Source organism: Ursus maritimus, unplaced genomic scaffold (assembly GCF_017311325.1).
Source record: "Ursus maritimus isolate PB19 unplaced genomic scaffold, ASM1731132v1 scaffold_8, whole genome shotgun sequence".
NCBI lineage: Eukaryota > Metazoa > Chordata > Mammalia > Carnivora > Ursidae > Ursus > Ursus maritimus.
The window spans coordinates 53,456,868-53,473,847 of record NW_024426996.1 but is presented as its reverse complement, the minus strand read 5'-3'; the positions used below and the strand labels follow the sequence as shown (position 1 = coordinate 53,473,847).

At 36.0% G+C, this 16,980-nt stretch overlaps 1 protein-coding gene across 2 annotated transcripts in view; it reads right to left on the bottom strand.

Moving 5' to 3' along the window:
• ARAP2 (ArfGAP with RhoGAP domain, ankyrin repeat and PH domain 2) overlaps positions 1-16,980 on the bottom strand; it is a 171,171-nt gene that overhangs the window by 60,680 nt on the left and 93,511 nt on the right. For both annotated transcript variants that reach the window (XM_008701374.2, XM_008701376.2), the window contains exons 19-21: positions 12,263-12,426; positions 7,312-7,524; positions 3,891-3,996 (exon numbers count right to left, since the gene is read on the bottom strand). In XM_008701374.2, the coding sequence (XP_008699596.1) occupies positions 3,891-3,996; positions 7,312-7,524; positions 12,263-12,426 (483 nt within the window). The remainder of the gene's footprint in view (positions 1-3,890; positions 3,997-7,311; positions 7,525-12,262; positions 12,427-16,980) is intronic.

Below are 16,980 nucleotides of genomic sequence, written 5' to 3'. Positions count from 1 at the left end.
AAGGTGACAGGAATATATACATGATGATGTAAGAAACTCACAATAAAATGCCAAATTGCATAGCAGAGACAGAGCTAGTGTAATCATCATACGTGATTTATAAGATGAAAAGGAATTGCAAGTTAATAGAGGAGGGTATAATAATTGTAGACATCCCTCTCAAAACCACTGCTGTACTTTTATCACACGAAATTATAAACATCTGGAAAATTTATCTGCAGGTCTGCCTGTGTTACTATAGAATTGTAGCATCTCCCTGTCAGGGACTCTTGCTTTAATCACACTGGAGTGTGTAATAAATATCGGGTGAATGGAATTAAGTAAACGTTAGTCATGGAGGAAGCGATCTGTTATCTGGGGCAGGGATGGAATTAAATGCTAAATCAACCTGACCTTATCCAAATCGACCTCTCAAACTTCTGACAGCTCTATCACACGTTCCCACCTTTTGTGAGGCTTCCTTCTGCCATAGCGTCCTCCTTTGCCACTCTTCCCCTCTCTCCTCTTCCATTTCCACACTATAGTTTTTTCCTTTCCTTCCTTTATTTCTCTGCCCCACAGGCTATCATTCCCAAGAGTTCCTATTCAGCCCACTGAGTCTCTTCTCACTAAGGTCTTCTCATTAGAAGCCCAAGGAAATGGTTTCTTGATTAGTTTCTCTGCATCTATTCTTATCTCTTCCCAATCAATCCCATTCATGGGTTATTGTCCTAAAGCAGATTTGATCAGTCACTCTTTATTACCTAAAGGAATAAAATCTAAATGTTTTTATATGACCATCTGAGCCTTTCACAATCACCTGCAGCCAACTACCAACCAGCTCATCCCCTAGCACACCTGTTTCCCAGAAAATATCCTCATTTTTTGTACTTGTCTTTCTTTCACACCCAGCTCACACACCCCTTTAGATGTGAAGCATCCCCTGGACAAATCACTCAATCCTTCTGCCCATGCTAAAATTCTTTATATTCAAAGCTGTCCCAATATTGCTGTGTTTCCCTAAGAAATATAAAATGCCCTGCAGCACCCCTGTGCATTCACTTAGACGTCCGGATGCTCAGTTTGGGAACAGTGGACTTTAAGGCTTTTTGTCTTCATGTATTATTATCAAATGTTTCTATTCACATGGTATCTTAATAGGTTCTGTTGTGTACATAATAGGAACTAAAATATATGTCAGTTGAAATATATGTCAGTTGAAGAAAAGGAGGGAGGGGGAAGGACAGGAACTCATTATCTCAAATTCAAATCTGAATAAAGAATTTTAAAGCTTCTTAACCACCTGGGTGGCTCAGGTGGTTAAGTATCTGACTCTTGATTTGGGCTCAGGTCATGATCTCAGGATTGTGTGATCAAGGCCCACATCAGGTTCTGCACTCAGGAGGGAGTCTGCTTGGGATTTTCCCTCTCTCTCCCCCTCACCCCTCTTGCCTCTCAAGAGTGTGTGCCCCCCTCTCTCGATCAATAGATTTTAAGGAAAATTATGTACAACTCAATGTTTAAAATATTAATAAATATACCAGCCTGGTCATACATTAAAATATTTGAAGAAAAATCTATTCCAATGTCTCCTTAGAGATAGGACTATACAACATATACACAATACTTGTATGGTGTCATAAGAAAATCAGTTTTACAGTAATGGAGTTTCCATGCATGAGAAGTGGTAGTGGGAAAAGAAAAATAACGAGAAAAGAAATTGTGAAGAATTTCTGAGTGTAGACTGCAAATAAGGTAATTTTAGTAGAAATAAGCTTCACCAAAATTCATTCAAAAGAGTCCTGCATCCATGCAGGAAGGATTGTAGCTACAATGATATTCCTTAAGTCATATTTACACTTACTAAAATTCTGTAGTAATTCTTGCTGGTAGCAAAACAAACCAACCTTTCATTTTAATGGAAAAGGTTTTTTTTTCAAACATTCCTCATCCTTCAGAGATCTCACTTCTCAAACAACTACTATATTCTTCCTATCCTCCCAAATGGACCAAACTACAAACCCTGACATAGAAAATATTTTTGATTTTTAAAATTTTCTCCTCTGATCAACAGTCTGACACTAAAATGTTAGAATGATCAGTTAGATAAAAATTCATAAAGAAGAATTAAAGTTTTTGTAGGGTCCACCATGAAAAATACTATCCTCACAGACAGACTCCTGCTAGAGAATCCTGGTCTCTGTACCTCCTTCTCTTTTCCAGCTTCCCTCTAAAATGAGTTTCTTTTTTTCTTTTTTTTTTTTTTTTAATAATGATTTTTTATTATATTATGTTAGTCACCATACAGTACATCCCCGGTTTTCGATGTAAGGCTCGATGATTCATTAGTTGTGTATAACACCCAGTGCACCATGCAATTAGTGCTTTTACTTTGAGTAAATACCCAGTAGTGGAATTACTAGATTACATGGTAGTTCTATTTTTAATGTTTTGAGGAACAGCCATACTGTTCCCATAGTGGCTACACTATTTCACATTCCCATCAACAGTGCATGAGGGGTCCCTTTTCTCCATATCCTTGCCAACACTTATTATTTCCTGCCTTTTTGATACTAGCCATTCTGACTGGCATAAGGTGATATCTCAAGGTAGTTTTGATTTGCGTTTCCCTGATGATAAGTGATGTTGAGCATCTTTTCATGTGTCTGTTGGCTATCTCACTTACTTCTTTGGAGAAATGTCTATTCGGGTCCTCCGCCCATTTTTAATCACATTATATGTTTCTCTGTCATTGACCTGTAGAAGTTCTTTATATACTTTGAATATTAACCCTTTATTGGATATATCATTGGTAAATATCTTCCCCTATTCAGTAGGCTGCCTTGTTTTGTTGATGGTTTCCTTCACTGTGCAAAAGCATTTTATTTTGGTGTAGTCCCAATAGCTCATTTTTGCTTTTGCTTCTCTTGCTCAAGGAGAAATCTAGAAAGAATTTTCTAAGGTCAATGTCAAAGAAATTACTGTTTATGTCCTATTCTAGGATTTTTATTGTTAAAGTCTCACATTTAGGTATTTAATCCATTTCAGTTTGTGTTTTGTGTATAGAAAGTGGTCCAGTTTCTGTCTCTTGCATGTGGCTGTTTGGTTTTCCTAGCACCACTTGTTAGACTCTCTTTTCCCTATTGTATATTCTTGTCTCCTTTGTCATAAATTAACCATGTAAGCATGAGTTTATTTCTAGACTCTCTACTCTGTTCCATTGCTCTATGTGTCTATCTTTGTGCCACCATCATACTGTTTTGATCACTAGAGCTTTGTAGTGTATCTTAAATCTAGGATTGTGGTACTCCCAGCTTTGCTGCTATTTCTCAAGATTGCTTTGGCTATTTGGGACCTTTTGTGGTTCCATGCAAATTCTAGGATTACTTGGTTCTAATTCTGTAAAAAATTCCACTGGTATTTTGAAAGGAATTTCATTAAATCTATAGATTGCTTTAGATAGTATGGACATTTTAACAATTTAATTCTTCCAATCTTTGAACACAGTATGTATTTCCACTTATTTCTGTCATCTTCAGTTTCTTTCATCAGTGTTTTATAGTTTTTGGAGTACAAATCTTTCACTTCACTGGTTAAGTTTATTCCTAAGTATTTTATTATTTTTGGTGCAATTATAAATGGAATTATTTTCTTAATTTCTCTTTCTGTTACTTCATTATTAGTCTCTAGAAATGCAACAGATTTCTACATATTCATTTTGTATCCTACGACCTCACTGAATACATTTATCAGTTTTAGTAGTTTTTTGGTAGATTGAAACCATTTTTAAGATATGATTGGAAATTCACAGTCCCATATAGAAAGTTTGCTACACTACTTTCAATTTAAGAAATAATGACTTACTGAATGCCACGTCTGAAATGTCTAGGAAAGATCATGAAGCCACCCACCTGTAAAGGTGTTCAATTACTGCTGCCAAAGTTGCTCGGTTGACCCCTGGAAGAGTACGTATAAATGCTCCATACTTTTTAATTCTTTCCTTGTCATCCTGAGTATCTAGAGGTTAAAAACAAAACAAAACACAGTATTAGGCCTAAACTAATAGTCTGTACTACAAATTTGCGTTTTAACAGTATTTTAAAACAGTGTTCATTATGATCTAATTGAGTTTCAATAGCATAAACATTCAAACTTCTTTATTTCTGGAAAAGCATTTACATCAACATTACATGGTAATAAGCTATAGTTCTAATACTTTCTAATTAAAAATGAAGCACTTTCAAAACCCAGGTCTGCATCTTATCTTCCACTTTATGAACTACTGAACTTCAACTAATAGGAATATATTCGATTAATAATTCAAACTGGAGTACACATTGAGAGATAAACCAAAAGTACTTTTTTTGGCTATGGAAAGATTTCACTATCTGTTATCTGAAAATGACATTTCTGATTTTTTTTTTCTTTGTGAAATCACAAAAATTTTACCAAAACTATGAGCCATCCCAAAGCTATGAACTGTATTACCCCGCAGATCCAGGTATAGGGCCTTTTACCAACCCTGGCACTTCCAACTCCTTGGAAAAGGGAAGAGGGCAATGGAAGAAGTCATGTGCAGGCTTGATAACTACGACACAGACTTAGAGAAGGATGGACCCTCTGTTATGGAGAGGAGGATGAAAAGGAATTATGCTTCCCTCTTCTAACCCCAGAGGTCAAATACTTGGAGAAACTAGACCCAGGAACCCCCAAAGTTCTAGACTCTACAAGATGCATAGTGGTGGTCTGACCTGACCTACTAGCTCATACAGGAAATGAAAGGCCATTCTTCAAATAAATAGCTTGTGCTGACTTTGTAACTTAAGGGGATTGCAGTTATATATTCCCTTGCAATTCCCAACTACCTTTGGAAACAAGACTTTTTCATTTTCTTCTTAGCCCTACCTATTCTTTTTTTTTTTTAAGATTTTATTTATTCGACAGAGATAGAGACAGCCAGCGAGAGAGGGAACACAAGCAAGGGGAGTGGGAGAGGAAGAAGCAGGCTCCTAGCGGAGGAGCCTGATGTGGGGCTCGATCCCATAACGCCGGGATCACGCCCTGAGCCGAAGGCAGACGCTTAACCGCTGTGCCACCCAGGCGCCCCAGCCCTACCTATTCTATTCACAGAAAGCCAGCAGCACATTAATGATTCTTTAAAAGTACACGGTCACTTGTAAAAGGGCATTAGGATCCCTGGGGAGGTAAGAAACTCTGTGGCCCATTTTTGAAGTACACTCCTATTCAAAACTGACTAATAGCTCTTTTGTACTGATTTAGCCTGCACGTAGGGTCTATGAAAGTAAACATGATCATATTGACTTAAGTGTGCTAGTAGATGACTCTCTAAAAGCAAGAGGGCAACACACCCAAAGGATATTCAAAGGACTATACCGGAAGTGAGTGAAGAATTATCAGTCATCTCTAGTACAATCCAAACATTTACCCTCTTCTCATCCAGATTCTAACTGTAATGGTATTTATTTAATAAAATGTAATTAATTCTACCACACTTATAATAAGAAGTCATGCTAGTACAGCATATTTTCACCAATCTAATAAGAATAAAATAGATGATATTTTCAAAGTAGGACTTAAGCAATTTGAAAGTAAAACTTAAGATAGATTTCAGGTCATATAGAAAATACAAGGAACTGTTCAGCTAGCCACAGACTTCAGACAATTTAATGGTGTTCTTAGAAGAAGAGATCATATATCATATAAATAGTTGGTATGACACTGTAAGGCATTCTTTGCCTCAGTGCACAGGACCCAAGAGAGCTCTCCTATGAGGTCACCCAGAAAGTTCCAGTTTATTCTTGTCAGATCCAACATAGGGCACTGCTGGATCTAAAAGCAAACGACTTTAAGGCTATCTGACCTAGTATCCAAAACCTTCTCCAAGTAAATTCTCGAAGAATTTACATGTAAGTAAAAGGTGAACACAATCATCTTTGACACGTGCTACTATCTACCAACTACCGCCTCCTGGTAGACCAACAACATTAAAGACATATTTGTCATAGAACCTGATAATTCAGCAAAAGTATATTTGCCTCAAATTTTTGATAACTGATTTTACAACAAAGACAAATTATAAGCCTTTATCGAGATGCTATAAATAATTTCATAGTTACAAATTACAGTAAAATCTTTTTGAAACAAAAATGAGGGTGGCAAGATAATTGGGCTTAAAGAGATAGATTATCTAATTCTGTATTTTATATCCTATATAATTACACAATCAACTCTCTCTTTGATTAGAGTTGAACCTATTGATTTGAGAGATATCAGGAGGCAAATAAAAGACTTCTGAATTGGTGTTAAATTGTGAAAAGCTTTATTTTAATAACAATCCCACTCCCTTCTTGCTGACGGTAATACGGGTCATTCTTGGGATAATTTTTCAACCTGTGGATGTTTTATGACATCATTTCCACATTAATCCCTTAAAATATCATATTTATATTTGAGATTAAACAAATACTTTCACTGAAAAAGCCTATTTCTCAACAGAGGAATATCATATAGTCAAATTCAAAGTTCACTTTTGCAAAAAATCTTGAAACAGATTAAATGTTCGAATGAGAAATATATTAGTAAATTATGGTTAAAAATTCAATGACAAATCTTTTTAAATTGAAAAAATGAAGATTGAAAATGATTTCGAAAATACTGTAGATATGAGAAATGTTTGTGGTTTGTCAATAAAACAAGGATTATATATAAATTACAGGTGTGGAGACAAAGACTATAAAATATATAAAAATGAAAATCGTTCTATTAGAAAAATGGGATTAAAAGTAATGTTTACATTTAAAAGTCTTCATTTTTGTAATGTTTCTGTACAAGGAGTTATTTTGAATTAATAGATGTAAATGTAGGTTTTACTGAATCAATTTAACCCAATAAGTGATTTAATAAACTACTTTTCTAAGGTCATTTCTTAAATAGGTTCTCTTACAGTGTAGCAAAGCTTTTTTTTTTCTTTTTTAATTAATGAAGGAAATAAAGAAAGAAAGAGTTTAAAAAAATATTGTTATGTACCCATACACAGGTAGAATAAATGATGGAGGCAAAGAGCCAATGGGGAAATGGTATAAAACCAATCTTATATTACACCTTTCATTTTAATCTTAATGAGAAATTAACAGCATTACTATAAATTTCTTTTGAGGCAGATATAAACAACTATTGATGTTTACACAATTTCTGTTCTAAGCCATTATGTGCATTGTTCCTTTCAATTAAAATTTCAGATTATCAAAGATTTAAAAATACAATTGTCAAACTAGAAGTCAAGCATTTATTGTTCTATATTATATGTATTACCTAAAGCAGAGATCCAATATGGATAGAGCTCCTTAGTAAGAAGTGCATCGTCAATGTCAGAGAGAAAATTTTTCAACACGCCTGTCACATCTTCAAGCTGATGTTTTCCAGCTCTCAATTTAAAGCTTCTTGCATCCTTTTTGAAACTCTCCAGGAGTTCACTTATGTGCAAAGGATCACCATTCTTTTGATAGATGTATTTGCACCCTAAACCTTTGTTAAAAAAAAAAAAAAGATATACGAAAAAAGTCAAAAATCAAAATCCACTTTTATATCTTAGGAATAGAAAAATTTTGTGTTGGGATACTGAGCAAGACAAAATCGTTATCCAAGAGTTAATAGAAACATGCATGAGGAAAAAAGACTCCCCCACCCACTAATTTTAGTATTTAAAATGTAACCTGATGAATAAACTATTTCAGCCTCAGCTGTTAGCAAGCCCATGGTCAGCCCTTCCCCCAGTTTTTCATGGTATCTTCAAATATTCTTTTACCATAGGTGCCCTATCTTCACTTTTGTTTTTTCACTTTCTTTTCTCCAATTTCATCAATAAAAGTGAGGCTCTCTGGTGTAATTTTTCTTAACCCTCTGCGCTCACATTTGTATATTAATTTCTGTTTCACATTTTCACCTTCTTCTAGATGAAGAGTTGGGTCATGTCCTTTTGGGGGGGGGAGGGGCAAAAGGAGAGGGGGAGAGAGAATCTCAAGCAGGCTCCACAGAGCCAAGCACAGCGCCAACGTGAGGCTTGATCTCATGACCCTGAGATCATGACCTGAGATGAAATCAAGGCACTTAACCAACTGAGACACCCAGGTGCCCCAAGGGTCATCTCCTTTTTCAAAGTTATTGATTCATCAAGTGCCCCACATAAACTAAGGGGTGGAGCAGTGGTTAGTAAGAGAAAGAGGGGTAAAGAGGAGTGACAGTAATGATGATACAAACAAAAATGTTTTAAATCCTCCCTTGCTCTCTCTTCCAGGTCTCTGGTCTCTCCTCCTTCCAAAACCTCGATGAAATTTCCTATATTTATTCTTCCCACCATCTCCTCCCCCTGTTCATCCTTGAGCCACAATCTTGCTTCTGTGCCCAATCCCCACTCTACTGGGATCATCTCCATCAAGAATACTAATGACATCCTATTTTCTAGGTGCTTTTTTGTTTTTATCCAATGAGAATCCCCTTCAGTGTTCGACACTCCAAACGAATCCCTGATAAAATTCTTTTTAATTTCATGGCTTTCATGACATTATGATGCCATATCTTTCCCCGCCTTTCTCTATGATGACTCCTCCAGTTCTCTAGATATACTACCATCTAGTATTTACTAATGATTCCAGAAATCCATCCTCAAGTCTCTTCTTTTCCTGACTCCTCCACAAAATTCTCTGGGTAAACCCATCCAACTTTATCACTTCAACTACTATGTACACATTTTCACCCAGGTTTTCATTTCTAAGATGTCAAACACACACACACACACACTTCAACATACAGATATTTTATAATATACCTGCAATGCACATACACTATTGTCATGGACAAATCAAAATAATCTGAGGAATTAAGTCTCCTGCCCCATTTGCTATGTCACACCCAGTCCCAATATATTATCTTGTTCCTATATCTCAACACATGGCAGTGCCTTCTCCCCTGCCCTTTGTAAGTCAGAACTTTTCTTTCTTGTTTACAATATCAAAACGGAAACAAATTAAATTAAAATTAAAACAAATGTCACATATATTTTTCATCAAAACCTTACTCTCAAAACGGTCCCTTTTTTCCATCCCATGTACTGTTATTTTTTGCCCTCCGATTCCTCACTACATTTTCACAACACGCCTCCCCTATTCTTGGGCAACCCTCCAGTCCGCCTCCACACTGGTAACAGCTTGATCTGAGATACAGGTCTGCTGGTGTTACCAACAGGTTTAAAAATCTGCATACCATTTTCCCACTGCCTAGAGGGCAAGTTTGAGTATATATTACAATACTTAAGGCTCTACACGAAAAAGCTTAACCCTCCTGCCTCTTATCTCTTGTTCTTCCAACACTAAGCTCTGGCCGGATTTAACTACACAAAGTTCCCTCAAAAGACAACTTTCCTCATGATACATGGGTGCACACTGTTCCTCCTCCTAGAATCCCTATTCCCTTCTTCTCCTAACAAGCTCCTGTTTTCTCTTAATCATGGTAGGTACCACAACACACCCATGGATCTCTCTATGACCAACCCCACTCTGGGTGAAATTCACCCTGTGCCGACCCCTGAAACTCTACCACAGAATTTTGTGCAGTTGAGGTATAACTGCCCAGTTGTTTGTCTTTGATTCCAAAATCTGTGAAAACTTAGAAGGCAAGGATCATGTCTCACTTTCTGTGTAGAGTCAACTACACTATGACTAGAACTTAGTAAACATTCAATAAATGATTATTTAATGCAAGAATAAGCAACTTCTACAAAAACGAAAAAATTGTGACTAAGTTTTTGAGATATTATGTTCCCAGCTGAGTGAATTTCTAGTAGCTAGTCCTCAAATAAGTTAACTGCATGTGAATTTAAACAATTTGGTTTACATAAATTAAAATAATATCCCCCCAAACTACTATAACTCATTACAAAAATTAAAACTCTAAAAAATCTGTGACCTTGGTCAAGTTCAAATCTTGACACTGAGCACAAAAAATTGGTCTCCAGATTTTATTTACTTATTTATTTTAAAGATTTTATTTATTTGAGAGACAGAGGTAGAAAGCACAAGTGGGAGAGAAGGAGAAGCAGGCTCCCCACAGAGCAAGGAGCCTGATGCAGGGCTCGATCCCAGGACCCTGGGATCATGACCTGAGCTGAAGGCAAACGCTTAACCGACTGAGTCACCCAGGTGCCCCCGGCCTTCAGATTTTAATACAAAGGTCAGGAAGTTCAAGATAATTGCAGCTGTAAAAGCTCTGAGTCAGCCACCTGCATTCTATTAATCACTGGGCATTTTCTAAGTGTAAAGGATATCTTCCCTCTATATATGCTGGTAACATTGGGTTTTCCCCATGCTCTGCTCATTAGGAACAAAACAAAACATAAAGAGTCTTTCATTGGCTTTATTACTTTAATATGCAAGTTAATGTACCTTGTGCCAGAGTTACAAAGTAGTTTTAATGTATGAAATTTGGTTGAAAACAATCTAATGCTTAATGATTTTAAATTCAAAGAAACACCACAAAGAAACTTCTGATTTCCCTAGAGAAACATTAAATTGGATACACTGGAGCTAGTAGAGTTATTTTAATCATTTCTCAGCTTTAGAAGGCCCCTATGCCATTATGAAACTAATATGATGTGAAAATTCCCAATGAGGTTATGCTCTTGCTAAAACATAATATATGTGTAATTCCTTTACACCTACGAAATTCAAGTGCGCTAATAAGGAATGACTAATACATGACGATAACCTTCCTCCTCCCCCATTTTCAAATAAATGGATGATTACCGCTGATTAGGAAAATACAGACATACTATCATAGGCAGGAACTTCATAGAGTAATAGCCACATAATGTGATTACATACATATTTACAGTAGATCTATAATTCAAACATCTATAATTCAAACACTGAATCTGAATATCAATGATAACTGTACTTGGATTACATGTGAAGTAAGCAAAATACTTAAAATGGCACTCTCCCCAGAAGAAAACAGATTAATATACACCTATTATAAATTTAGTTTCTAAAAATTATTTTCTTCGTAGCCTTTGTTATTTTTGACATTTTGCTCATATCAGTTTATTGTCAGTTCTCATACTGAAACCCATGATTCATGGCTGTGTCTTTAACTTTTTACTCCCCCTGCTGTATTTCCAGTACCAAGATCAATGGCTGGCACACAAGAAACAATAAATAATGTCTAACAAACTAATAACACAATGTTTTATAGCAGCTCTCTCACTGATTCCACCTTCTTTTCAAATTAAAAACACCAAGGACACTTCTAATATTGAGAGAACAAAAATAAAACTTAATTGCCTTTCAAAATATAAGATCAATCATTTTACTTTTCCACATTTGCAATCTAAATCAATGGCACTTATCTACAGATTAACAGGTAGTTAATTATGTATTTTAATATATATTTATATTTTTATATTATTTTTACACATTAAAATTTTTCTAATATAATTTTTAGTTTAAATTTTTTATTTTAAAATATAGTTAACAAATTTCTACTTTTTAGAGTATTAAGGAAATACATAACAGAAAGAAAGAATTTGAGGAATTCAAAGTAATTTGAAAGTAAACCCAAAGAATCAAGGCATACTTTATTTACTTTTCAGGCACATCTAAAATACTATCATAGCATATTAAATTAAAATGAAGCTAGACCATGTACGTGTCAACCAACTGTTTTTTACTTGCAAGCTATTCATAAAAATGCCTGTTAAAATTAAGTCAAAACTATGACGATAACCATGATTCTTAATGTAAACATGTGAACAAGAGCATGTTGAATGAATACAATGCACACACATACTTTGAATGTATGGCACCAAAAAAATAAATTATTTTACATGTTGTCCCACAGTTTACCACTTCCAAAAACATGCGTATGGGGCAACCCTTTGCCTTCCCCTAGACTGTACTGTAGGCTTGTAACCTCTGAAAAATATAGTCTTCAACCTATTTCTAATATACATTTTACAACACTGATTCTTTCAATATGGCATTTAAAATTTTTATGCATGTGAAAGAAGAAAATAGTAAAAGTGCATTATGTAATTTGAGTTTTATTGGGAGAAGGAATGGCATTTGGGTGAACAGTGACTACATTTTTATTTTTCACGGATGTACTTAAAAATATAAAGAGCGCTAATGCAGTCCAATGGAGGTACCACTTAAAAACTCTAAGAATGATACTATGAGTTCTGGGGGTTGAATAAAAACTCTGTGATACTTACCATACTGTGTAACAAATGCTATACAGCTGTTCACAATGATGGGAACGTCATTTTTGCTGAGCTGCTGATCCTGCAATGCATTACCATCTGTACCTGCTGCTTTCTCAATTGCGGTATGCCAGACTGTGAAATCCAACTTGGTATGCCCATGGATGTATAATGTTCTGTAAAGTTTAAAAGCATTTCATATTATAATTTGGGTGGCATTTTTTTTTTAATTCTTACTTCTAGACAGATTATCCATAAATCCATATACATGTGATCCCGTCTCATCCATGAGAAGAAAAACGCTCCGTCTACCACTAGTTTCCATTCGATCTCTCTTTTGCCTGTGCAGTCACATCTCTCCAGGAAGTACAGTTCTCTGAATTCATGGTCTCACCTCCCTTCATTTCCTGACCCCTTCTATTTTGTTTCTGAATAACTGAACTGAAACTACTCTAGCCAGCAACATGGGTGACTGGATTTTGTGGCTACATTTTTCAAGATTTTTAGAACTGCCTATAATTTAAGAAAAAAAAATACATTTTGTCTTTTGCAATACAATTCTTTCTGGCTTTTCCTCCTATCTTTCTGGTCACTCGATTTCTACACCAGCTCACTTCCTCTTTTTGAACCTCAGTGCACTCCCATGAACTCCAAGAACTCTGCAGAGACATGTCATTCATTCAGGCTAGTGGTTTCGTCCCTCACGGCAAGGTGGTAACTCCCAAATCCCCATCTCCAGGTGATAATTTTATCTCACAGATCAGATCTCCATGTGATTGAAAAGCATGAGCATAAAGCAGTCAAGAGAGTGGAAAATGTAATCACCTCCCACTTCAAATTTTCACTCTGCACTTACTTCCTTTGTGACCTGGGACAAGTGATCAACCCTCTTTGGGCCTCAGTTTCATCAGTAGCAAAATGAGGGTAATAATAGTACCTACCTCAACACTCAGTGAAGGCAATATTAGTAACTTAGTAATAAACCATAATACTAATTAATATTAATTTTTGGATTAATAATCATCTTAGTGTGCCACAATTACCTCAAAACTTCCTCCTTTCTCATACCAAAGTGGTATTAAAATTCTCCACTTATCCCACCAGAAATTTAGGATTAATTTAATTTTTTTTCTTTTCTTTTTATTTTTTCTTTAGAGACACACACTGGGTCAGGAAGGTGAGAGAATCTTTTTTTTTTTTTTTTAAGATTTTATTTATTTATTTGACAGAGAGACAGCCAGTAAGAGAGGGAACAAAAGCAGGGGGAGTGGGAGAGGAAGAAGCAGGCTCCCAGCGGAGGAGCCTGATGCGGGGATCGATCCCAGAACACCGGGATCACACCCTGAGCCTAAGGCAGACGCTTAACGACTGCACTACCCAGGCGCCCCAGGAGGGTGAGAGAATCTTAAACAGACTCCACGACCAGCATGTTCAACACAGGGCTCAATCTCATAACCTTGAGCCACCCAGGCATCCCAGGATGACTTAATTTTAAATTGGTTCCTGCCTCCCCACCTCCAACCCCATCACTGCCACATAAATTCTGTTGATTCTTGCTCCTGAATATATTTACTCTGCTTCCTCTTCATTCGACATTTTTTGATTTCAGGTCTTCACACTGCTCCTTAAGGTCGCTAAAATGCCTCCTAATAAACTTCCTTTCCCACTTCTCCGCCTCTCTAATCTCCACTCCTCAGGACTGCCAGAATGATCCAATACGCAAAACTAACCTCAAGACTGAGAGACATAACTGATCTACCTAATACACAGAAACAGAGAGGCAAACTAGGGAGACAGGGGACTATGTTCCTAATGAAAGAACAAAACAAAATCTCAGAAAAACAACTAAACAAAACAGAGATAAGCAATCTAACAGATAAAGAGTTCAAAGTAATGGTCATACCACTAAACCAGCTTTGCAAGAAATATTAAAGGGGATTCTTTGAGTGGAAAGGAAAGACCAAAAGTGACAAAGATAATAAAGGATCTGAGAAAATCTCCAGAAACAAAAAAACACATAATAAAATGGCAATAAATACATATCTATCAATAATTCCTTTAAATGTGAACGGACTAAATGCTCTAATCCAAAGACATAGGGTGTCAGAATGAATTAAAAAAAAAAAAAAAGACCCATCATTATGCTGTCTACAAGAGACTCATTTTAGACTTAAGGACACCTACAGATTGAAAGTGAAGGGATGGTGGCACCTGGGTGGCCCAGTCATTAAGCGTCTGCCTTAGGCTCAGGGCATGATCCCAGAGTCCTGGGATCAAGCCCCACATCAGGCTCCTCTGCTGGGAGCCTGCTAATTCCTCTCCCACTCCCCCTGCCTGTGTTCTCTCTCTCATTGGCTCTCTCTCTGTCAAATAAATAAATAAAATCTTTAAAAAAAAAAGACAAAAGTAGTAAAATCATCTAGGATTACATAATGAGTCAAAGAACACACAAGATAATAATGTGTAAACTGTGATGTCAAAAACAGAAAAGGTGGCGGGGGGCGGTGGGCAGTTAAAATGTAGTGCTTTTAGAAAATGCTTGCACGTAACCATTACCTTAAAGCAAACTACTCTACACTTAGAATATTACAAATGAACCTCATGGAAACCCAAAACCAAGTATCTATAAAAGCTGCACCAAAAAAATGAATAAAAGGAATACAAACTTAACACTAGGGACCAAATGTCACCAAATCATAAGGGAAGAGAGCAGCAGCAGAAGAAAGGAACAGAAAAACTACAACAAAAGAAAATAATCAACACAATGGCAATAAGTTTATATCTATCAATAACTACGTCAAATGTAAATGAACTAAATGTTCCAATCAAAAGTGGGGGGGGTGAATGGATTTTTAAAAAACCTATATATATAGGTTATAGATAGCTATAAGCATATATATGCTGTCTGTAAGAGACTCAGTTCAGATCTAGAGATACACACAGACTGAAAGTGAAGGCAAGGAAAACGATATTCCATGCAAATAAAAAGAAAACTGGTGTAGCAATACTTATATTAGACAAAATGGACTTTAAAACAAAAAACTAACAAGGGACAAAAAAGAACATTATATAATGATAAAGGGGTCAACCCGACAAGAGGATAGAACACTTGTAAATATCTATGCACCCACATATGGACACCTAACTATATAAAGCAAATATTAAGGCATAAAGGAAGAAATTGACTATATGTATGTATGTGTGTATATATACATACACACACACACACGCAACGAAACATTACTCAGCCATTAAAAAAAAATAAAAGAATAAAAAGAATAAAATCTTGCCATTTGTGACAACATGGGTGGACAGAGATGGTATTATACTAAGTGAAATATGTCAAATATCATATGATTTCACTTATATGGGGAATCTAAGAAAAAAAATAGATACAGACCCCTAGATATAGTGAATAATGTGGTGGTTGCCAGAGAGGAGGAGGGTGAAGGGATGGGCAAAATAAGGGAAAGGTACAAACTAAGTAGAAAATAAGAGGTACAAACTTCCAGTTAAAATAAATGTGACACGGAGATACAATGTACTGCACAAGGATATACTGATATATAATAATCTCTTAAGATGACAAACACTAGACAGATTTATCAATGGTGATCACTTTACTATATATATAAATGTTGAATCACTATGTGTACACCTGAAACTAACATTACGTGTCAACTGCACTTCAATTAAAAAAATTAAAAATGAATTGATAAATAATTGCAAAGCCAATGGCATCATTTCCTAATCATTTCCCTTCTACAGCTCTGGGGTTTTTAAGACCAGAAAGTCTTTATGATCTGGCCTATATTTTCCCCTCCAATTCTTCCAATCTCCTACACTAAAGACACACTTTTAAAAAATTCACATTTTATTGCAATAAATATTTCCTGATCCTTGGCTGGCTACTCCAACCTTCCTCCAAGTATACTCCAGGTAACCATCCCCGACATTCTGTCCCTAATGTCTGGATGCTTAGTCTGTGTGTCCCTTCCTAATATGAATGCTGATTTGCCCTCCATTATACCATCTGTTCTATATATAAATGTTTTTGCTGCTAGAACCCAAATGGAAGAAAGCACTTTGGTATGTCTAGTCATTAACACGGTGCGTGGCATTTCGTGGTACATAATAGTTTTTAAGTCCTATCACTAGATATAAAAAATTTGACTTGAAACATAAGTTAAAAGTAATCACTGAGGTATTTATAAGTATATTTATACCAAAGTAAAACTATTTGATCTTGATTTCAAACTCTGAGCGGGCTACTTTGGATTCAACCTAAAGAGAAAGAAATGAGCTGCGTGAACACTAGGTTGTTGTTTTATTTGTTTTGTTTTGGGGGGTGCTCATCTTTTATGTTCCTGACAATTCACTAGCCCTCATTTAAAAGGAAAATAAAAGTCCACCTTTCTTTCCTTCAGTGTCCTTTCTGTGTTTCTCTAAAACTATAAAGCGAGCGGCGCCTTACTACACACCGCTAACACCTTCTGAACTCGCTGAAACTTCTACTTCTTCCCTGACATGCGTGCCTGTAATCTTCATCTCCTGCTTTCTGACATGTGTATCTATTGTTCTTATTCTCCACCGCACCAGAGCAGCCCTGACCTCCTGTTTCTGTAATTTTCTTTTTGAAGAAATATGACACTTGCTGTAATATTGCTGACATGCTTTAGCCTTTTTGTTTATCTCAAATCATCTTTAGCTCAAAAGCGTTCTATTGCTGG